Genomic DNA, 24,312 nt, shown 5'->3' with positions numbered 1-24,312 from the left:
CACCAGCGAACAAGGATGGAGTTAAGATCTCTGTCCATCCTGTACTGGGGAACCCTCAAGCTCTGCTCCACTCCACTTAGTAGACCTCTTACAATTCAGCCACTTCTTCTTCCAAGAAGAATTTAGCAAGAGCCCCTCCTGCCGAGACCCTGACTCTTGAAGAAGGGATTCGCTGGGCATTTCATGTATGTTGGGGGACTTCCTGTTCTGGCTTTGCCAAGAAAAGTTGGCTTTTATCATAGACAACCCTACAGTTTCCCGTGGCAAAAAAAAAATCAGGGCTCTGAAGATCCTTCTGTGGAATAGGATGTGGAAAGGTATTAAAACACAACAACTCCACAGGGTGGAGAAGACAGAGATTCTTATTCCTATTTTAGATTTTTTTAAATGAAGCCCAAAGGAGTCAACTGGGTGGCCCCAGGGTTCTCGGTACATCGTCTGGAACCAGGACATGTGATTTGGTCTTGTTTTCTTTGGGGCTTTTCTAAACAACACAGGAGACCCATCTTTTGAAATACAGCACCATGGGGTAGTCCCTGCCTCATCTGAACTGCTGCCTCTCTTTGTTTCCCTTCCTCAGCGTTTGAGAAAGGCCACTGCTACGAGCCCTACATCCAGAATGGGAACTTCACTACATCCGACCCCACCTATAACATTGGGACTATAGTGGAGTTCACCTGCGACCCCGGCCACTCCCTGGAGCAGGGCCCGGCCATCATCGAATGCATCAATGTGCGGGACCCATACTGGAATGACACGGAGCCCCTCTGCAGAGGTGAGCGGACCCACGACACTCTTCCCATGGCACCCCAGCGACCTCCACCCTTCGGATGAGAAGACCAAGGCCCCAGCTTAGAGGCCTGTCCCTGGTTTTCATACCAATTTTAGGATTAGAACCCTTTCCAGGGTTCACTGTCCTTTGGTTCAGGGTTGTTGCAGATCTTGAGAAAATTGCAAAATGGGTAAATTTTAAAAGGTGCGCCTTCCTCCGGGCATGGGTCCCATAGTGCACAGCTTGGTGAGCTGAATACTGCATGGATTTCAGCTCGTAAATACTCCCTCTGCTATGCATGCTTGTGCAGTGCACAGCCCATGCAACAACCCAGGGCAGCCCTGAATCTCATTAATAAGAATAATAATAGTTCTTAATTGGTGTGTAATAATTATGCTACCAGTGCTTTGCTAAGGGTGTATGTGCATTATCTGATTTCAACCTCACCATAGCCTTATAAAGTAGATTCTATCAGCACCATTTGCAGGTGAGAAAACTAATGCTGTGAAGTAACCTGCTTAAGAACACACTGAGGGGAATTGGCAGGGACAGGAATGGAACTCAGGTCTCTCTGCTCTCAGAGTACTGTGCTCTGAGCCCCACTGGACAGTGTTGGCTGCAGGGAACCCTCATCTACACAGGCTCCAGTGGACTGTCCTGCCGGTTTCCCTATATTCTTTTTGGCATTGTTGAGATGGAGACTCGCTCGGCTCACTGCAGCCTCTGCCTCCCGGGTTCAAGCAATTCTCCTGTCTCAGCCTCCTGAGTAGCTGGGGTTACAGGCATGGGCCACAACGCCTGGCTAATTCTGTATTTTTAGTGGAGACAGGGTTTCACCGTATTAGCCAGGCTGGTCTTGAACTCTTGACCTCAGGTGATCCACCTGCCTTGGCCTCCCAAAGTGCTGGAATTACAGGCGTGAGCATCGCGCCCGGCCTGTTTCCCCATATTCAAGGCCGCTGAGCCACCCTGAGCCTGGGTCTCCTGGTAGCACGTGGAGTAATGAAGGGTGCCCTCAATCCTGGCAGCCACAGCCTCAATGGCAGTTGGCGTGAAATCACAGCATTGCCATGGTGAGGAATTGATCCCTATATTAGATGTGCTGGTTTAACAGAGCGGAATTTATTGGTGCTTTGGCCTCTGCCATGTTGAGAACTTTCTAAAGCGGTAAACACAGAGTGGAATTTCAAGGGCACCTGCCACAGCCACATCTCTGCTTCCAGTTCAGGGCCGGGACCTGTCATAGCAACATTATCTAAATTATCGAGCAGCTACCACATGCCAGGCGCCGTCCAGTATGTTTGACATTCATGAGCTTAAGCCTCAAAATAACCCAATAAAGTTGGCAGTGGTATTGCCCCCATTTTATAGAGAAAGGGAGCTGAGGCTCTGAGAAATTACATACCTCCTTTTACAGACTGTTAGCGGCAGAGACAAGATTGGAACCCCAGGACCACCTAACTTGAGTGGGCAGTCTCTTAGCCACTACTCACCCTGCAAAAGAGCAGAGGCTGTTGAGGAGTCATTCTGACCATTCTGAGCTCCATCCTTGGTCTTGAAATAGCAATAGCGCCCCTTAGCCCAACTTTTACCAACTGCCAGCTGCAGGGCAGGCAGCTGGCCAGCTCTCATTTAATCATTACACACACACACACACACACACACACACACACACACGTGCTGGCTGCCTGAGGTAAAGGCACCTGTCCACAATACGCAGAGATTCACGGCTGTCTGACTTCATAGCCCACATGGTTAGCTGCTATGCCACACTGACTTCTTTACAAATAAAGTCCGCCTTCCTGCCTGTGTGTCTTTTACAGCCATGTGCGGCGGTGAGCTCTCTGCTGTGGCTGGGGTGGTATTGTCCCCAAACTGGCCGGAGCCCTACGTGGAAGGTGAAGACTGTATCTGGAAGATCCACGTGGGAGAAGAGAAACGGATCTTCTTAGATATCCAGTTGTGAGTGTTTATAATGGGTGGTCCTCTAATTTGGCAAAATTTGGGAGATTGGGAAAGAAATTGCTCCTGTTTTATTATTTCAACCAGTAGTAACTAAGCATCTACTATGTGTCAGGGACTGTGCAGAGAACAGGCATTCCCATGGTGAGATCGACAACAGCAGCACACACACACACACACACACAGAGAGAGAGAGAGAGAGAGAGAGAGAGAGAGAGAGTCCCTATCTTTGGGAAATTCAGTCTAAGGAAACAAATATGAAATGAGAGCATACACAAATAATTGCATACTCTAACTTCAATAAGCGATGTAAGGAGAGGTGAATGGTGCTATGAGATTCTATAACTGGAATTTGATATAAAGAGGAAGGTCAGAAAAGTCTTCCCCAAGGTTCTGATACTAAAGCTGAGAACTAAAAGATGAGTTGGAGTGATGCATCCTAAATGAACAGAATGTGCAAAGGCCCTGTGGCAAGCATCTCATTTTCAAAGGACCAAATGGCCAGTGTGGCCAGGGAGAGGGGGGGCACTATAACACTGATTTACAGGACTATAGTTGTTTATTTTCCTGTTTGTCTCCCTCAGCTAAACCAGAAGGTCCTCTCCACCGGGGCTGGGGCTCTGTCTCCACAGTCTAACACAGAGCCTGATACACAGTAGATGTTCAGGAAATGATTGCTGAATGAAAAAAAATGTTTTTAATGAACAGACTTACTTGGCTGTGCGGCTGGGTTTCTCATATTCACAGGGGGTAACCATTAGATTCTCCATCCAGAATGTTCCCCGCTAGCTCCCCATGAGGGTGACACTTGCAGGGAAGCAGTTACTCTGGGCCAGATGCAAAAGTGATTGCTCTAAACATTTCTGTCTTAGGTAATTCTCACAAAGAACCCTGCCTGGGAGGTCATTAACCTCACTGTCTGCGAAGGCAGCAGAGATGCAGGGAGGTCACCCAGAAAGCCAGCGAGTAGCAGGGCTGAAATTCAGGCTTCTGTGGCTTCTCAGTCATGCTCTTTCCACTGCCCCATGTGAGATGGGGGTAAGAAGTGGACAAAGACAGATGGTGGTGTCTGGAGAAAGCAGAATACAGAGTTCCCGGCAGACCCAGGTGGCAGACGGGAGGGTGGTTGGGGGAGGAGAGAGTGCTGAAACCCAGCAGGCTGGGGAAGCAGCACTCAGGGTTGTCTGGCTTTGCAGAGGAACCTTGCAAGAGAAAGAGAAATTATTTTCAAATTATTAGTGACTGGCTTTTGAGGCTGTTCCTTAGATGCAGCAAGAGTGTCCTTAGGCTAGGTGCCGTGGCTCATGACTGTAACCCCAACACTTTGGGAGGTTGAGGCAGGAGGACTGCTTGAGACCAGGAGTTTGACACCAATCCCAACAACATAGGGGCATCCTATCTCTTCAAAAAAATAAAAATTAGCTGGGTGTGGTAGCACACGCCTATGGTACCAGTTACTTGGGAGGCTGAGATGGGAGGATCTCTTGAGCCTGGGAAATTGAGGCTGCAGTGAGCCATGATCACGCCACTGCACTCCAGCCTGGGTGACAAAGTAAGACCCTGTCTCAAAAAAAAACAAAGTGTCCCCAGAGGCTGTCCCAGAACCTCCTTCTCCAGCGGAGTCAGAGACTTACACAGCTTGAACAGCTGCCCCTTGTGGACTTGGGGTCAGGCCAATCTAAGAAAGAATTCCACCTCCTTCACATATGACTTTGGTCTCGGCTCACCTGTTCTTGCCTCTCTCTGGGCCTCGGTTTTTCTCTCCTGTAATGGGGGTCTTGGAATATCAATGCTTTGTGGCTGCTGGAGGCAGATTTTACGCGTTCCTTGCCCATTGCCTCACTCCTCAATAAAGCTCATCCTCGTCTGGGCACAGTGGCTCACACCTGTAATCTCAACATTTTGGGAGGCTGAGGTAGGAGAATCACTTGGGGCCAGGAGTTCAAGACCAGCCTAGGCAACATAGTGAGACCCCATCTTTACAAACAATTAAAAAAAAACAGCCAGGCTTGGTGGCACCTGTAGTCCCAGCTACTTGGGAGGCTCAGGTGAGAGGATTACTTGAGCCCTGGAGTTCCATGCTGCAGTGAGCCATGATCACACCACTGCACTTCAGCCTGGGCAACAGAGTAAGACTCTGTCTCTAACAAAAAAAGTTAAAATTAAAATTGAATTAAATAGATCTCATCCTCTTCCCCTCATTCCTTTCTCTCTGACTTCTAGAGTCTGGAATAAGATGCTTATTTATTCATTCCAAACAAATTGTGAGTGTCTACTATAAGGCAAGCATAATTTTATGTGCTGGAAAGGTTCTAATGGTTGTTCCTTCAGTGGTAAAATTCATATTAAAAAGTTGTCTCTCTTAACTCTAGGGAAAAAAATACTGTGTACCTACTGTGTGCCAGTAGTAGGCTTAGCATTGAAGATACAGTTGTGAGAAAAGCAGGGCAGTCCTCACCCTAGCAGGTGAGGCAGGGAAGAAAGTAAATGCAGTGTGAAAGGAGCAGTGACAAGCAGGTGAGGGCACCTGAGTGAAATCAGGAGGGCTCCCAGGAAGAAGTGACTTCTATAATAGCATGAAAGAGAAGGTAGGCAGGTGATGGGGGGGAAAGAAGAATGCCCCAGCCAGGCATGGTGGCTCACGCTTGTAATCCCAGCACTTTGGGAGGCCGAGGTGGGTGGATCATTTGAGGTCAGGAGTTCAAGACCAGCCCAGCCAACATGGTGAAACCTCATCTCCACTGAAAATACAAAAATTAGCCAGGCGTGGTGGTGAGCACCTGTAACCTCAGCTATTCAGGAGGCTGAGGCAAGAGAATCACCTGAACCCGGGAGGTGGAGATTGTGGTAAGCCGAGATCACACCACTGCACTCCAGCCTGGGTGACAGAGTGAGACTCTGTCTCAGAAAAAAAAAAAAAAAAGAAAAGAAGAAGAAGGAGGAGATGGAGGAGGAGGAGGAGGAGGAGGAGAAGAAGGAGAAGAAGGAGAAGAAGAAGAAGAAGAGGAAGAAGAAGAAGAAGCAGAAGAAGCAGAAGCAGAAGCAGAAGAAGCAGAAGAAGAAGAAGAAGAAGAAGAAGAAGAAGAAGAAGAAGAAGAAGAAGAAGAAGAAGAAGAAGAAGAAGAAGAAGAAGAAGAAGAAGAAGAAGAAGAAGAAGAGAAGAGGAGGAGGAGGAGGAGGAGGAGGAGGAGGAGGAGGAGGAGGAGGAGAAGAAGGAGAAGAAGGAGAAGAAGAAGAAGAAGAGGAAGAAGAAGCAGAAGCAGAAGCAGAAGCAGAAGCAGAAGAAGAAGAAGAAGAAGAAGGAGGAGGAGGAGGAGGAGGAGGAGGAGGAGAAGAAGAAGAAGGAGAAGAAGAAGAATGTCCTACCTACATGATAAGGACATCTGCAAAGCATCTACAAGCCTGGAAATGAGAGAGTGTGAGCCACGTAATGGCATAAAGTTTAGCGTGGCTGGAGCAAAGCATGGCAGGTGGGTAGGGCTGCAGAGGGAATGGATCCAAGGGAAGCTCTGGGGTCTCCTTAGCTGAAGCTTCACAAGGAAAACTTTGTTCTAAGACTGCATCCCTTAGGAAGGCTTCTGTGTTGCCCCCTTGTCCTTGTCCATAAATACAAATTTATGGTTCCAGCTTATGAATTCCTTCCCCCAGAAGTTACCAGGAAAACCACCTGTCTTCAGCCAACAGAAGGTACGACAAACTCCTGAGTTCCTGGCTTCTCTGGCAGAAGATCCCGCCCAGCTCTAGGCCCCATGAAGTCATCTATAATCCCCCTTCTTCTGCTTGGCTCGCCTCTTCTCGCCTCACAGGAAGCCTCCCAGATGGGTGGTTTTGCTTAAATAAGTCGGGCCCACATCTCCCTTTGGTGCCAGAGGTCTGGAGGAGGAAACAAGAAAATGGGAATCTTTACTTTCATCATCTCTAGGCATCAAATATTCAATTAACCTTCAGCCTGACACCAGATTGGGTTTTATTTCTACCACTAAGCATGCATGCGATGGGGCAGCCGATCCGGGAACCTCAAGCAATTAAAGCTTCCCCAAAGCCATGCCACTGGTGTTAGCATCAGCAAGGGAGCCCTTGCAGCGGGGGCAGACTTTCTGTCTTCTGAACATTTTCACAGTCGTAGATTGAACGTTGACTAGGAGAGAGGACCCTCAGTTTCCTGCCTCCCTGCCCTGATACTCCATGCCCTCAGCAGCCCTGGACCCAGCACCTAGCCTCTCTGGGCCTTAGATTCCTCCTCTGCAAAATGATGGGCTGCCTTGAATCAAAGGTAGATGCAAATTCAAAATTATGAAGGGCCAGGCAACATAAATATAGGATTTAGAGCTGGTGTGAGATTACATGGAGGGGAGGGATCTGTGATGAATTAGGAAGTACATACCCTATCTAAAATCATTTAAATTCAATTTTTATTTTTATTTTATTTTTTTATTTTTTGCGACAGAGTCTCACTGTCGTCCAGGCTGGAGTGCAGTGGTGCCATCTCAGCTCACTGCAACCTCCAACTCCCGGGTTCAAGCGATTCTCCTGCCTCAGCCTCCCGAGTCGTCGGGATTACAGGTGTGCGCCACCACACCTGGCTAATTTTTGTTTTTGTTTTTGTTTTTTTTTTTGAGACGGAGTCTCGCTCTCGCCCGGGCTGGAGTGCAGTGGCCGGATCTCAGCTCAATGCAAGCTCTGCCTCCCGGGTTTACGCCATTCTCCTGCCTCAGCCTCCGGAGTAGCTGGGACTACAGGCGCCCGCCACCTCACCTGGCTAGTTTTTTGTATTTTTTAGTAGAGACGGGGTTTCACCATGTTGGCCAGGCTGGTCTCAAACTCCTGACCTCAATTGATCTGCTCGCCTCAGCCTCCCAAAGTGCTGGGATTACAGGCATGAGCCACTGTCCCCAGTCATAAATTCAATTTTTAAAAATAGCATCCGCTCCTTCAAAAAAAAAAACAAAAGTGCCTACTGGCTGCATCCAAACTGAGGGCCGTCAGTCTGCCACTCTTGCAAATGATTAAGGTGATTGAGGGATTAAGCTCCTTTCTCATTACAACAATGAAGAAATGCATGTTTTTAAGCACTTACTATTTTCAAGGTCTTTACTAACATTAATTTTTACCTTGTATAAGTTAAAAATAAATTGTATTATTTGCTCTTTGGATTAATCCCATGAAGTAGGTGCAACTATTACATTTAATTATATCCTCTTGCTTCCTCACCAATTCACTTGGATGTCTAAGAGGCATCTCAAATTAAATGTATTCTAAGTCAAACTCCTGATTCTCCGTCCCTATATCTATTTATAGGGAGATATTTATTTATCTATTATACCTATTTTACCCCATCTTTCCCATATGTGTAAGGTATGATCTATTCCACCTGCCGCTTGGGGAAAAAAATCAAACAAACAACAACAAAAACAGAACCCTTGGTGTTATTCTGGCCCAGTGGAGTGCTGGCTTTCTTAGCAAGTTGGGGGCATAGTGGGCCACACCCCAGTTGGTAGCATCTGTCAATTTCCACGGTGTAAATACTCCCACTACGACCCGTTTCAAGCTAACAACATAATGACAACAGGCTCTCCAAATGCCTGGACGTTTAACCATTAGCTCTCACAAGCCCGTATGAGCCTGCCCCCAGCCCAGCACACTCACCGTGAACCGGACCTTTCTCTTTCTCCCATACCCTGTGGCCAAATCTTCAGGAAATCCTGTTGCTTCTACTCAAAAGTCAAAGTCTTCCCAGAGTCCAAGCAGTTCTGATACCTCCACTGCCACCTGCAGGGTCCAAGCCGCCCCCGTGTCTTCCCAGGATTATTGCAATGGCCTTTGAGGTATCCTCGTTCCCACTTTTGCCCGCTCTGGGCTCTTTTTAACCAACACTCTGAGTGATCATGTTACAACCTAAGTCATATCACCCATGCTCTGCTCGAAGTTCTGCAACAGCTCCCTGTTTTATTCGGAGGTAAAGCCAGTATTCTTACAAAAGGCCCTATGGGATCTAGCTCTGGTTATGTCTCCAGCATCACTTTATTCCTCTCTTCTCCTTTCTGTATGGTATATTCGACCACATTCGCCTTCTTGCCATTCCACACACATACCTCAGGTTTTTTTTTTTTTTTTTTTTTTTTGCTGTCTCCTTTGCACTGCTGTCTCCTCTGCCATTGGGATGCTCTGCCTCAAATATCTGCAGAGCTTGCTCCCCATCTCTCCATCCTCTGACTTTGCTTCACTTCCATAGCCCTTGCCACCACCCAATGCACTACATGTTATAGTATATCTTGAAGTATTTCATCTCCCACCACCTCCACCTGGAACGTCACCTCCATGAGAAGAGCAGGAGCTTATTTTCTGTCTTATTCACTGCTGTAACCCTAACATATAGACCAGTACATGGCCCATCATAGGTGCTTAATAAATAAAAGCCAATGAAATAAATGTAGCTTGTCATGATCATGCAGACATGAGGCTTCAAAGGGAGAATTTGAACCCGAATTTGTGTTCTGCTGGCTGTGATGTACATGGAGGGAAAAAAAAGAGGGTCAGAAAAACATAGAAAGACCTTCTGGGGACGTGGCCTCCATTTTTTTAATAAATACAGGTTTGTTACATGACAAGGAACCTGGGTTGATAAGAAATAAATTTGGCTAAAAATTATCAGGTAAAGTATTAAATAACAGAAGTAGGAGGATTCCCCAAGAGAACATTTTATAGGGTTATGGTGTCAAAAGATGTGTCATCACAGACCTGAGAATCAGAATATCTAGCGGGAGGGGGACTTCAAGGTCCCCCAATCCAGCGATGCTGAGATATGCTGGCAGAGTTCAGGGACCAAGTGCCGTGGGGCTTGGGGAGCCTATCTCATTCTCCTGGATGTTCTGAGCACTGGACACTAAGCCAAGTAGAAAGTGATGATGGAACCACAGACAGGCTCAAATGGGGCCAATAAGGGGGGCATCGCCCTCCCCAAGGCAGCTGTCACGACTTGCGTTAGGACAAGCAGCCAGCGTCATCCCGGGGCCTTAGGATTTGCAGTGACATCCAAATCGATTCAGTCCCAGTTTTAATCATCATGGACATGTGAGGACTGTCATTTTTGTCACTGAGCAAGTTTAATTCAATTCCACAAATATTTATTGAGCATCCACCATGTAGCAGGTATTGAGGCTGGGCCCTGGCAGTGAGCAAGACAGATGCAGCCCTGCCCTCTGGGAGCCATGTCGTAGGCTGACACAGCACCAGCAAGAGGAAATACAGCCCTCTGGGGGCCCAGAGTGAGGGAAGGTGAGCCTGGCTGAGAATGTGAGGGAGAAGCTTTCCTGAGAACAGTAAAGCCTAAGTCAGTTTTTCTCAACCAGGGGCTATCTTGCCCCAGGGGACACTTGCCAATGTCTGGAGGCATTTCTGGTTGGGACAACTGGAGGGTGGGGTGGACAGCACCGCCAGCATCTACTGGGGACAGGCCAGGGATGCTGCTGCTGTGCATCCGACAATGCACAGGACAGTCCCCACCACAAAGAATGAGCTGACCCAAAATATCGATGGTGTTGAAGCAGAGAAACCCTGATCTATGCTAAGACCTGAAAGGCAGAGAGAAGATGGGCAGAGATGGAGGGAACAGTGTTCCAGCCAAAACGAACAGCATGTGCTAAGGTCCAGAGGCAGGAAAGCACAGCTCCCTTCTTAACTGTCCATGATATTTAATATTTGCTGAGCACTTAGGATATCCCAAGCATTTAAATCCTAGACATCTTCACGACAAGCACATGCCTTGGGTTCTGTTATTATCTCCATTTTCCAGATGAGTAAACTGAGGCTCGGGGTGGTGGGAGAGTGCCTGTGATCACATAGCTAGAAGCTGGTGGAGCTTGGACTTTCACCCCACTTGCCATGTCTCCAGGACCCTGTGAGTCTGGAGTTCAAGGATGCATCCATGAAGTAGGACAGCCTGGCAGTGAGTGGGACTCAGCAACGCGTTGAAGGCCACATTAGGGAGTCTGGGCTTCCCCAAATTGGGCAGCAGGAAAAGAGTTTAAGCACTTAAAGAGATTAAAGCTTTGCAGAAGGGAGCTGTGTCCTCTGGTCACCAGCCCGAGGCTCACGCCGACAAGCTTGGCACACGCTTGGCAGAGTGGCATCTGGACTTGGCACCTCCTCCCTCCCACAGAGGGAGTGAAAATAGCATCTCAACAGCCAGGGTTACGTGAGGCCCAAGAGCTGCTGGGTTTAATTTATCTTGCTTGGTTTTCCACTGACAGTTTTAGTAAACCAATTTGGGTTTGATAGTAAAAATAATTCCATCCTCCGGGCCCCTCAGCCCTCCTAAGTGTTTGCAATTGTTATTTTTCACATCGACGAGGAGGAGGGAGTTTGCACTGCAGACCGAGCTGGGTAGGTGGCCCATAGTAGGCGCATGACTTAGCTGTCTGCTGAGTCATGAATGAGGACGTAAGCCACATGTGCCAGGCGAGAGGGGATCTCTCTCCCTCTTCGTCTACTGGGCAGTCTGTTGATACCATGGGCATGGTGGTTCTAATTAGTTACCATTTATTAAAACCCTACTATGTGCTAGGTAGACCCTGAGCTGCATCATTTAGGTCCGTGAGCAATAATAAATGTGAACATTATTATGCAGAGATAATAATTACATAAATTAGAGCTAATGTGGGTAGAGATAATTACAGAAGGGTAATTACCCAAATTAGAGATAATGTATGCCAAGCACATTGCATGTTATCTGGCACGTAGTTGGTGCTTCATAAATGGAGACTACTATTATCAGGAATCCTCAGATAAGGCAGATATTATCATTACCACTTTATGGATTGGGTAATGACAGCACAGAGAGGTTACGTGGCTTCCTCAGGTCACACAGCTAGTAAAGATGGAGCACACACCATAGCCTCCACTTCCACTGACTTGAACAGCTTTCGGGGCACCAGCTGTGTGTCTCGGCAATGCAGCAATGACGCAAGAAGGCTCCCAGGCCTGTAGGGACTCAAAGTTCACGAAGGGACATACAGCCATAAACAGACAACCTGGCAAAATGTAAGCAAAGTCCTATGGCTTGGAGAGGGAGTTGGGGAGGTAGAGGGGAACTAGATTTATCTCCGTGAATTATGGAAATGTCCCTGAGAAGGTGACATCCAGAAGGAATCTTGAAGAGTGCCAGTTGCCCGGAGTTAATGGGAGAAAAGTACCATAAGCAAAGGATTCAAGCAGTGATGACAGTGACCATTAGGCATGGAACAAATGCTCCGAACCACAGCGTCAGTTAGAACCATCTGCCCGCATTGTTGGATGGAGGAAAGAAGGAGGGTGCATCAACTTGGGATGAGTCAGGAGCCCTCAGGCTAAACCTTCTTTACACCCCAAATGCCCCCCTATCCCACCATGTATCCCTCCCAGCTCCATCAGAAATCTGCCTCTTACCCTAAAAACACAACTGAACAGAAACTTACATCCTAAGGGACTTCTCATATTGCTCTCCTCTCTCTCATTTGTTCTGTCCCCCCACGCCCTCCCCAACTCTCAAAATAAATTACGGAAAGGAAAATAAGGGAACTAACATTGGTGAAGGCATCGTGGAATAGAAGATCCGAGAGGGGCCCCGAGCTTAGCAAGTATCACACAGCGAGAGAGGACCAGAAAGACAACCTGCTTGTGGCCACAAGAGCTCAGCACAGGGGCCACAACCTTGAGGAAGCCTTGCGGCCAGGGAGACATAAAAGCATCTAGAGTCAAAAAGAGGTGCATGTGAGTCCATCCTGATGTTCACCAGCTCTGTGGCCTCAGGCAGATTATTGAAGGTGATGGTGCCTGCCCCCACAATGGGATATTTTGTTCATTTTATCCCCAGTGTCTGGTACAAAGAAAGTGCTTGATAAATATCTGTTGAATGAAAGAGACGGTAAGGCTGGGCACAGTGGCTCATGCCTGAAATCCCAGCACTTTCGGAAGCCAAGGTGGGAGGATCGCTTGAGCCCAGGAGTTCAAGACCAGCCTGGGCAACAAAGCAAGACCCAGTCTCTGTTAATAATTTAAAAATTAGCCAGACATGGTGGCAAGCAGCTGTGGTCCCAGCTACTTGAGAGGCTGAAGTGGGAGGATCACCTGAGCTCAGGTGTCGAGACCAGCTTGAGCAACATAGTGAGACCCTGTTTCTAAAGAGAGAGAGAGAGAGAAAGAGACAGAGAGAGAGGAGGTGGGTGTGTAAATTAATTAAATAATGTAAAAGTTAAAATAACAAATAACATAAGGTTTCTGACACAAGATAGGCAGATAACCATAGCTAACGCTATTTTTACCCCTACTATATCCCAGACTTTATGTTAAATACAGGCACACATTATCTCGATGATGATGATGATGATATGATGAAAGACCAACATCTGACATTCATTGAGTACTTACAATGTGCCAGTCTTTACGTGCTTTCTTTACCTATAGTAACTCATTTCACTCTCCAATGCAGTGTCAGTACCCTATGCAATATCTACATCACATCAGTATGACTACTCCTTTGTACAGATGAAGAAACTGAGGCTGAGAGAGATGAAACTGCTTGCCCAAGGTCACACAACTAGGATGTGTGCAAGTCAGGACTTGAACCCAGGTCTCTAAGACCAAAGCCAGTTTTTAACCCCCCCGCCCCCTGCACACAAACACACACACACACACACACTCACAAAGGTAGTGAAGTGCTCCACATTGAAGAAATTCCTAGCTCCATCTTACAGAAGAAGAAATTGAGGCTCAAAGTATTTCCTGCTCCCTGTTTCCTGGACATCTGCTGCGAACATACATCTATCTCTGCAGGGAAAAAGTCTCAACCAGGCTCCAGCGTGCCTTCCTTTGCTCCTCCGCAAAGTTCCCAACGTTGCTCCCTGTTTGTGAGCCCCAGCACAGTTCTCTAACCAGGAAATAAAAAGGCCTAATAACAAACCCAGGTAACCATATGATTGATAGCTGCGGAACAGTCCTCTTCAGCTGCTGCCAACCTGTTCTGTGCTAAGTTAATTTCAAGCCCTAAAAATTAAGTGCCTTCTCCAGAGGCACTTCAGTTCTTCAGAGATATAGCTGCTTTGGACTGTAAGACTTCTACCTGAGAGCCAGGCAAGGAGGAGGGAGATTCAAGAGTTGAGGACAACATTAGCCCTGGGAGAATAGATTCCCAGATATCAGCAAAAATCACAGGAAAAATGCCCGTGACAAAAATAAAACTGGCTGAACTCAAATCTTCTGGCCCATTAGCAAGAGGAGACAGGATTTCCCTGGAGCCAAAAGTTCGAAGAATTAGAAAAGGAGCAGAAAAGTTCATACAGCCCAAATTCCATCATGTTGCAAATGAGGAAATTGAGGCCTAGAGATGGGAAGACATTGCCCCAAGACCACTGTATCAGTCAGCTATTGCCGTATAACAAACCATCCCAAACTCACTGGCATCAAACAGCAGGCATGTATTTCTGTTCACGAGTCTACAGGTCAGCATGGTGCTTCTGGTCTTAGCTGGGTTTGCAGATGGGTCTATGGGCGGCCACTGGCCTTCTTCACGTATTTGGGGGTGGGTTGGCTGTCGTGGTCTAGGTGGGCATAGACTGGGATTGACATAGACACAGATATCTGCTCCAGGTGCCTCTCATCCTCCTTGCTAGCTTGGGCTTGTTCCCGTGGTGACTGGCCAGGGTTTCAAGAAATGGAGAAGAAGCATTCAAGGCCTCTTGAGCCCAGACTAGGAAGAGGCACAGCGGCGCATCTGCCATATCCTATGGCAAGCCACAAAGCAAGGCCCAGCCCAGAGGTATGGTGTGGATACAGAGAGGGGCCAAGCTTTGGGATCATTTTTGCCCTCAAGCTATCATGACCACAGAAGAGTGGAGGGTAGAACTCAGGTCTCCTGGTTCCAGCCCAAAGCTCCAAATGATCTCACTGTGTACAATGATCCTATGAAGTCTGAGCATCATTATCCCCATTTTACAGATGAGGAAACTGAGGCTCAGAGAGCTGAAGGAACTTGTATAAAATCTCACAGCTAGGAAGAATAAGAGACAAGATTGGCACCTAGGGCTTGGTGCCTGGCATAGAAAAGACTCAGAAAATGTTTCTTTCCCTACATGATGCTTTCAGCATGTGGGAGACACTCTGGAAAGATCTTTCATTCTTTCAGGGACAGGAAAAAGCTTTCACCTACAGTAAGAAGTCTTGGGTTCTAGTCTCAATTCTTCCACTGAGTGGCTGTGTGACCTTGGATGAAGTCACCCCACTTCTCTGGGCCTCGGTTTCTTTCATCTTTCAAATGAAAATAACAGTGGCACCCATCTCTTCGAGTTCCTGAGATGATGAAATTATACCATGTGCAGAAGCACTTGGCAAGGGCTTGGTACATTACACACACTCAACAATTTAATTGGCAGCTGTGATGACGATTAATTCCTCCCATGGCCCATGGTCCTGTGTACAAACTGAGCTCCTTTGCATAATCACACACCACACACACACACACACACACACACAGACACACACACACACACTGATCCCTCTGAGCCTGCAGTTTGAGTGTTACAGTAGGAATGAAGAGAATCCATAGACAGGTCCCACCCGGGTATCCCACCTGAATGATTACCTTCCTCTTCCCCATGATTTGCAGGGGATTGTGGTGGTAACTTGGAAACACAAGCACCAGGGGTGGGTCCTCCACCAACTCATGCCTGTGTTCTGCTCCTCAGCCACGCCACGCTCTTCTCACCTTGGTGATTGCAAGAGCCTACTTGGGAGGAGACCTGCTCTCTGTCTGAGCTGGACATTGCCTTATTGGTGCGCCCCCTACAAACTCAAGGCATTCTAATGCAATTAGACCTGACATCTTAGGGAGACATGACTGCTTGTTTTACGAGTCCCTGACACGCACTGTCCTCCTGCACTTACTATTCAACAAGTGTTTATGGCGGGCACACCATGTGGCTAGAGTTGCATCCAATTGTCAGAGGTCTGGAGATGACAATAATCACTCACATGGATTACTGTGGTGCCAAAACACTCACATGCCCTTACCTTTGTGCCAGGCTCTGTTCTGAGCATGTTATCTCTTAGTTAATTCTCAGAGCTACCTAGGAGAGTCACATGATTTGTTCTCCATGTAATAGATGAGAACAGCATTCCTCCTCGGAGGGGTAAAATGGCTCGCCACTTAGACCCAGGAGTGCCAGCCTCACACCTCTCATCACCCCTCAACCCTGCTTCACAGAGTAGAACCGACTTCATCCTGAGGGCAGCCACCCTCCCTTGAGAGCTGAGCAAGCAAGCAGTGTAGTCAGACCTGCCATTTAGACAGCACCCCTGGGAGGAAGGCAGAAGTGGGTGGAGGTGGCAGGAAGCCAGGCAGGAGGCAGATGGGCAGCAGCACTGGCCTGGCCTGGTCCTGTGATGACCAAGGCCTGGTCCTATGATGGCCAAGGCCTGAAGAAGCTCCTGCAAGCCCCTCTGGGGCCTTCTGGGAAGAAGCTGGGACAAGCCCTCCAGGTTTCAAAGGGTTCGGTTTTCCTGGAGGCGTTCCCACGACAGGTGGGGGCAGCACCTGCGTAGAGTTCCCTGGGGGTGTTCTGGCTGCTCGGATTGGCCACACCAAGGCTTTCTCCAGGGGAGGCCTTCAAGAGTATGCGCAGGATGCAGATGCAGAACGGCAGGAGGCGGCGACCCCAGCCACTGCCAGCTTCTGCTGGGAAAAGCTCTGTTAGCTCTTCTTCCAGCAATGCAGAGCCCTGGCCCACCGCCCTCTGCACACATGTATGTCTGTGTGTGTGCGGTAGTGTATACCACACACCACACACACACCACACGACACTACACACACCACACACGTACACCCACACACACATCACACACACTACACAATGCTACACACACCACACACACCACACACACACCACACAACACTATACACACCACACACCCTAACACACACACACAACACACACACAACACACACTACACACACCACACACATACACCCACACACACACCACACACACTACACAATGCTACACACACCACACACACCACACACACACCACACAACACTATACACACCACACACCCTAACACACACACAACACACAAACAACGCACACTACACACACCACACACATACACCCACACACACACCACACACACTATACAATGCTACACATACCATACACCCTAACACACACCACACACACCCACACACACCACACACACTCCACACATGCCACACCACATGACACTACACACACCACACACACCACACAATGCTACACACACCACACAGCCTAACACACACAACACACACCCCCCATACACACTGCACACCACATGACACTACATACACCACACACACACCACACACACCACACACCACACACACCACATGACACTACACACACCACATACCACACACACCACACACCACACACACCACATGACACTACACACATCGTACACACACCACATACACAACATACACACACCCATGCACACACCACATGACACTACACACACCACACACACCCGTGCACACACACACCACACACACCAGCACACACACATCACACATGCCACATGACACTACACAGACACCACACACACCATACATGCACCTCCCACACACACATGACACTACACACACCACACACACACCCGTGCACACACACACACACCACACACCACACCAGCACACACACACTGCACATGCCACATGACACTACACACACAGCACACACACCACACACACCATACATGCACCTCCCACACACACACCACATGACACTACACACACCACACACACACACCACACACACCACATGACACTAAACACACACCACACACCTGACACACACACCATGACACTAAACACACACCACACACCTGACACACACACCACATGACACTAAACACACACCACACACACACACCACACACACCACATGACACTAAACACACACCACACACCTGACACACACACCATGACACTAAACACACACCACACACACACTACACACACATGACACTAAACACACACCTGACACACACACCACATGACACTAAACACACTACATACACACCACACATACCACGACACACGACCCACACACCACCTGACACTACACACACCACACATACCACGCCACACACCACACATACACATACTACCACATACACATCCGACCTCACCAGCTGATCACGCATCCCTTGAGGCGAGCTCTTGCACCCTGACTTAGACGTCCCGGAGTGTAGAAGGCCCTGGGTTCCACTCCGTGTTTTATAAAACTGGGGAAGCTTACATCCAGAAAAAGGAAGCAATGTGGGCAATGCCACAGAGGAAATTCATGGAAGGGCCACAGATGCCATCTGGGGTCACCCCTAGGTCTGGAAAACTCAGGCCTCAGCAGCCTGTTTCTAAAGCCTTGTATCCCCAGATCAACCCCTTCCTTGATATTGAATGGGGAAATGGGGGAAGTGTGTGGATCCAGCCTTCTCCACAGAGAGAAGCATGTAATGGCTTGGTCATGACCATTGTTAATGGACTTTGCAATTTGTGTATTCTGAGATTTGCATCTGGGGAAACTGAGACCCGGGCTGGGAAGCCTCTTGTCCAGTCACAGGTCAGAAAGACCCTTACTGAGGTCTCGTCATGCCAGGATTTGTTGCCACCCCGCCCTTGCCCCTCAGCAGGGTGCCTAGTTCCTTATAACTAGTTTTTGTAATAGAGGAAAAATGCTCTCGTAGTGGAATTCCTGACATTAATTGTCATTTACAGCTCTCAATAACATTATCCCCATTTTACAGGTGGGAACACTGAGGCTCAGAAAGGCTAATCTGCTTCCTCAAGGTCCCCCAGCTAGACTTTGAACCTGTTCTCTTAATGCTGCCTCCTGAGCTGGAGGTGAAACACCAGGGTGGTTAAGGACAGTCGTCTTTGTAGGCAAAGCATCTGGGGAGCTGTTGGGGTTTCCTCGTCATGGTTCTGGGTGTAAAACATTATCAGTGACCTTGCCAGAGCATCGCCCGCTGCCTTCAAAGATGGCTCAGTCCAGGGAAGTGGAAATGAAAAACTGCTTGAGCTGCCTGTGGCGGCAGGCCCAGAGGGATGGCAGGCCAAGAACGGGAATCTCTTTCCTACTCTTTTTCTCTTTGCGAATAAGAGGGAAATTGAGAAAAGGGAGAAAGGAGGAGGAAATGGAGAAATGGAAGAAAAGAAGAAAAGCAATGGAGACTGGGAGCCTCTCTGAAGTCAGGGCTGGATCTCATTCAGGCTGAAAACTCCAGGTCTGCGGCCCTCAGTCCCAGCTGCCCAGGGGAACCCCCTGGGGATGGGCGTTTTAAGCGACACTAATGCCCAGTCTCCACCCTCAGAGTTTCCGATGGCCTGATTTGTCTGGAGTGCAGCCTGGGATCAGGAGTTTTTAAATCTCCCCAGGGATTCTGATGTGCAGCCAGGATTGAGAACCATGGGGTAGTGCGTTCACAGCCTGGAGTGGACAAGCGTTTTGGTGAATATTTTTGGAGAGAAAGGGGGAGGAAGAGAGGGTGGAAGGAAAGGAAGAAAGAAAGAACAATGAAGAGACTAAGAAAACAGACCAGGCACGGTGGCTGAAGCCTGTAATCCCAGCATTTTGGGGGGCCAAGGCGGGTGGATCATCTGAGGTCAAAAGTTCGAGACCATCCCGGCTAACACGGTGAAACCCTGTCTCTACTAAAAATACAAAAATTAGCCAGGTATGGTGGTAGGTGCCTGTAGTCCCAGCTGCTCGGGAGGCTAAGGCTGGAAAATAGCTTGAACCCGGGAGGCGGAGGTTGCAGTGAGCCAAGATCATGCCTTTGCACTCCAGCCTGGATGACAGAGTGAAACACTATCTTAAAAAAAAAAAAGAAAGAAAAAGAAAAGTCATCATTTTTGTGTGTTTTAAGGTGTCCTATTAGGGAGCCAAAGATACTGGTTTTCTGTGTCCTCCCTGGAGCTGACATGGTTTCTTGTCCTGTCTGCCATTTTATCAAATTAAATTGAAAGCAAATTTAATTGGGTTTCACTGGGTCAAAGGTCCCTAGGCAATTCTGTGGTGCTGAGAGGTGACTGGCAAAGTTGTGCCGCATCTGAAAGGCGCACAGAGGCCTTAGGATCTGGGCCTTTGGGGCTCAATCTACTCCTCTGTAAAATGGGATTCATAACGTTTTTTTCTCTGACCACCTGACTATGTGGGTGAGGGGATCGGATGAGAAAACAGATACAAAACAACTTTAAACATGTCCCTTCTAAGGCCTTCAAAAAAAAAAAAAAACTACAAATATTTTATCAAAGTTTTAATGCATACAACTGAATTTACAGGTTCGATTCTTGTTTTTCTTTCCTTTAGATCCTATGATTTATTTCATCAGTATCTCTACCGTTCCGTAAAGATCTTGTCTGAAGTGCAAGATAGTGTTTTCTTAGGAAAGTCATTTAATTCCCCTGAGCCTCAGTTTCCTCATTTGGAAAATGGACATAAATTCGCTGTCATTCCTTCATTTAAGTGACCTTTATTTCACCTGTGCCAAGTCCTGGATGGCCTGAAGGAATCGGGGTGAAGACATGTGACTTCAGGGAGCCGACACAGGCAGATGAAGGTTGCTGGTCTGTTGCTCAGGCTTTGTCTTCCAAAAACGTCTGCTTGGATTCTGACACTGCTATATGACCAGCTGCTTGAGTGTGAGCATGTTTCCTCACCTCTGGGCACCTCAGTAGGCTTATCTGTGAAATGGGTGTGAATAGTCATACTTACAGGGTTAGTCCGAGGATAAGATGAAATGGTGCATGTAAAGTACTTTGAAAAGCACTTGAAAACCTTAGCTAATTATTACATAGCTGTAAATGCAGGGTGGACAGAGGGATCCTGGGGAACTAGCAAGGTGTTGTCTAGCAGAGAAGAGAGAAGAGGGCTTTCGAGGTAGAGAGACCAGCATGAGGTAAGACATGAAAGATGGAGGCTTTAAGGGTCTAGGGGCTGCAAGGGGCTTGGTGTACTGGGTGTTTGAGACAGCAAGAGATGGGCTGAGACCCAGCTGTGAACTTCCTGGGAGGTCAGGCTGAGAAACTGCACTTGAGTCTGTGGGCTAATTTTTGCGGTTTCCAGTCCAGTTCTATTACCAGCTACTTCTTTTTGTGTTACCGTTTTTGTTTTTCCAAAAATGCATGTAAATTGGCTTGCCTTTTTCACTTGGCTTACTCCAACCAAAATAATGTCCATGAAATTAGAAGTTTGATGTGCAAACCATATATTTACATATTTTTCTAATTCGCATTTAAAGAAATGCATAAACATCAGACATTTTGAAGTATGTTTGCCTACCTAAAATCGTCCTGTGAATGAGCCTCGAAAAAGCCTTTTAAAGGCAAGATTGCTAAGCCAAGGGTCAAACGTTTGTTTAGAAAGGAATAAGGAAAAGAAAGGTGGCTTGCTTATCATGCTTTTCTATGCCCTTTCTGGAATATTGACTGTAGTTCAATAGTTACCAACCTCACCTACCACCTACTCCCCATATCCAGGCTCCTGATTGGTTGGGGTAAAAAGGGCACCTGCGGGAAGTCAGCCCATTCCATGCTTAGGCATGCACTGCCCTCTGCAGGTGAGGAGAAGGATTACATTACCAGAGATGGGTTCGCTGGTCTGTGTCAGATTCTAATTTGCGTTCTATCCTCACCTTTTCCACTCTCTAGACCCCAGTGAAAGCAATGAGGATCCCTTAGGCTGTTTTTATCCTTTTTGAAGAGGTACTACATTCACATAATTCAAAATTCAAAGGTGCAAAAGGGTCTACTGTGAAAATTGAGTTTCCTATCCTTCCCCAGCAAACAGCCCCCTCCCTGGCTCTCCTCCCTAAATGCAATTACTTTCTTATGTATCTTTCCCCAGATCTTTCTAAATATTTCAAAAACCATAACAGAAACCTCTTATCTATCAAAATTAAGCCACCCAGACTAAGTAACTAGATTAACACTGATTTTATTGCAAACTCTGTTATACTTGATCAATAATAACCACGAATAAAACACAAAGAATATTTGTTACCAAGAAATGTAAAATGTTATGCAGACAAAATCTTTTTAAAACGAGAAGTCTGGGCTGCGCGTGGTGGCTCAAGCCTGTATCCCAGCACTTTGGGAGGCCAAGGCAAGCAGATCACCTGAGGTCAGGAGTTTGAGACCAGCCCAGCCCAGCCAATGAAACCCTGCCTCCACTAAAAAGCACAAAAATTAGCCGGGCGTGGTGGCACGTGCCTGTAATTCCAGCTACTTGGGAGGCTGAGGCAGGAGAATCGCTTAAACCCAGAGGCTTGGGGTGGCAATGAGCTGAGACCACACCACTGCACTCCAGCCTGGGCGACAGAGCAAGACTGTGTCTCAAAAAAATTTTTAATTTAATTAAAAAAAAGAAGCCTGTAATACAAAAATCACAGCTAGAAAGGAGGAATAGCTTCTACTGTTCTATAACACTGTAGGGTGACGATAGTTAACAATAATTTGTTATATATTTTCAAATAGCTGGAAGAGAGGATTTTCAATGTTCCTGACACAAAGAAATGATTGATGTCTAAGGTGATAGATATGCTAAATACCCTGAATTGATTAGTACACATTTTACTGTGTAACGAGATATCACTTCGTACCCAATAAATATGTACAATTATATGTTAATTAAAAACTAGAAATAAATAAATTGGAGGCATTTTTTAAAAATGAAAAAAAATAGGAAGCTCATAGAGAGAGATATTACCTTAGTTGGGGAAAAAAGTTGGAAATCACAGGTTTAATCAAACCAACATTAGCAATGATATAAGAACACAACAAACACACCAGGATTGGAAGGGTAGAAAGGGATGTTCTCATTCCACAGATTTTTTTTTTTTTTTTTTGAGACAGAATCTCACTGTGTTGCCCAGGCTAAAGTGCAGTGGCGTGATCTCAGCTCACTGCAACTTCCACATCCCAGGTTCAAGCAATTCTCCTACCTCAGCCTCCCAAGTAGCTGGGACTACAAGCGCATGCCACCATGCCCAGCTTATTTTTGTACTTTTTGTAGAGATGGGGTTTCACCATATTGGCCAAGCTGGTCTTGAACTCCTGACCTCAGGTGACCCACCAACCTTGGCCTCCCAAAGTGCTGGGATTACAGGTGTGAGCCACTGCACCTGTTCCAGATTTTTTGTTTGTTTGTTTGTTTTGTTTTTTGTTTTTTTACTGTTGGTTTTTTCTTGTTTTTTTTGTGTGTGTTTTTTTTGTTTGTTTTCTTTTGTTTTGTTTTGTTTTATTTTGTTTTGAGACAGCATCTCACTGTGTCACCTAGGCTGGAGTACAGTGGTGCAATCAAAGCTCACTGCAGCCTCAACCACCAGTGCTCAAGTGATCTCCCCACCTCAGCCTCCCGAGTAGCTGGCACCACAGGCATATGCCACCGTGCCTGGCTAATGTTTTTATTTTTTATAGAGATAGAGGTTTCACTATGTTGCCCAGGCCGATCTTGAACTCCTGAACTCAAGAGATCCTCCAGTCTTGGCCTCCCAAAGCACTGGGATCACAAGCATGAATCACCATGCCCAGCTATAACGAAGATTTTTTGTGTGGTTTTTTAATTCATGTTTTCTGATACAAGACTCAGTCGGGGCACACTTCTTGAAAACATATATATGTGGCTTTCATGGGCTGTTGTATAAAATTGTGGTTCAGATCTCAAGCTGTGGCATCAACAGACCTAGGTTTGAACCCTGACATTCCTGGTTGAGCCTCAGTTTCCCTATCTGTATAAAGGAGCAAGTCCTACTTTGTGAGGTTGTTTGAATGCTTGATAGTTGGCGGATAGCACTGTTGTTATTCAAAAGCTAAATGTGGGTCCTGGGAAATGCTTTCTCAGCTATCCAATGGGACCGGTGTTTTCACTGCCCCGAGAAAGGGAGGAGTTAAAGGAAGCAGCCAGAAGTGGAAACGCTAAATGGCATGTCCACAAATGGCTGCTCAGGACCTTGTAGGGGCTGCAGAATGTGACCACAGCCGGGTCAGTGTGGGGAAGGAGAGGAAGTTAGACAAGCTGGACAAGCCAGTGGGTTGGCTTTGGAGTGGTCTCTCAGGCATGCAGGGTGTCAGGTGGCATCGGACTCGACTCTGGTGACCTGCATATCCAAGAAGGATGAAGGCATGGCCAACAAGGAGCCCTAGAGGCAGGCGGGGCAGAAATCCCTTGGGGCAGCCTCCCTCTGATATCAAAGTCTTCAACTTAACCCCTGGGGAGCAAGTGCTGAAAGCAGCCAGGGCACTGGCTGAGAGAAGTCCCCTTCCCAAAGTTGGAGCAGGGAAGAGTCCAGTCGGGGTTAGGGTCCTAGGTAGGGGTTGGGGTCAAAGCCACAGTCCACTCTGTGCAAGAGCTGATTCCAAAACCTGGCCCTGTGCCCTGAGCTGGCACTGGTTCACCAGAGACACACACTCAGCATGGTGCTGAGCGCTAGGGCCTCGGGGAGCTCCTGATCTGCTGCAGACAAGCATCCCCAGACCAACGGAGCCCTGAGTGCTGACTGAACTCCATAAG

At 47.4% G+C, this 24,312-nt stretch overlaps 1 protein-coding gene across 1 annotated transcript in view; it reads left to right on the top strand.

Moving 5' to 3' along the window:
* SEZ6L (seizure related 6 homolog like) overlaps window positions 1-24,312 on the top strand; it is a 214,430-nt gene that overhangs the window by 142,006 nt on the left and 48,112 nt on the right. Inside the window, exons 8-9 of the mRNA XM_030915875.1 lie at window positions 581-775; window positions 2,596-2,734. Coding sequence (XP_030771735.1) covers window positions 581-775; window positions 2,596-2,734 — 334 coding nt within the window. The remainder of the gene's footprint in view (window positions 1-580; window positions 776-2,595; window positions 2,735-24,312) is intronic.

This window comes from Rhinopithecus roxellana, chromosome 13, assembly GCF_007565055.1.
Source record: "Rhinopithecus roxellana isolate Shanxi Qingling chromosome 13, ASM756505v1, whole genome shotgun sequence".
Taxonomy (NCBI): Eukaryota; Metazoa; Chordata; class Mammalia; order Primates; family Cercopithecidae; genus Rhinopithecus; species Rhinopithecus roxellana.
This window is presented reverse-complemented; position numbering and strand designations above follow the sequence as displayed.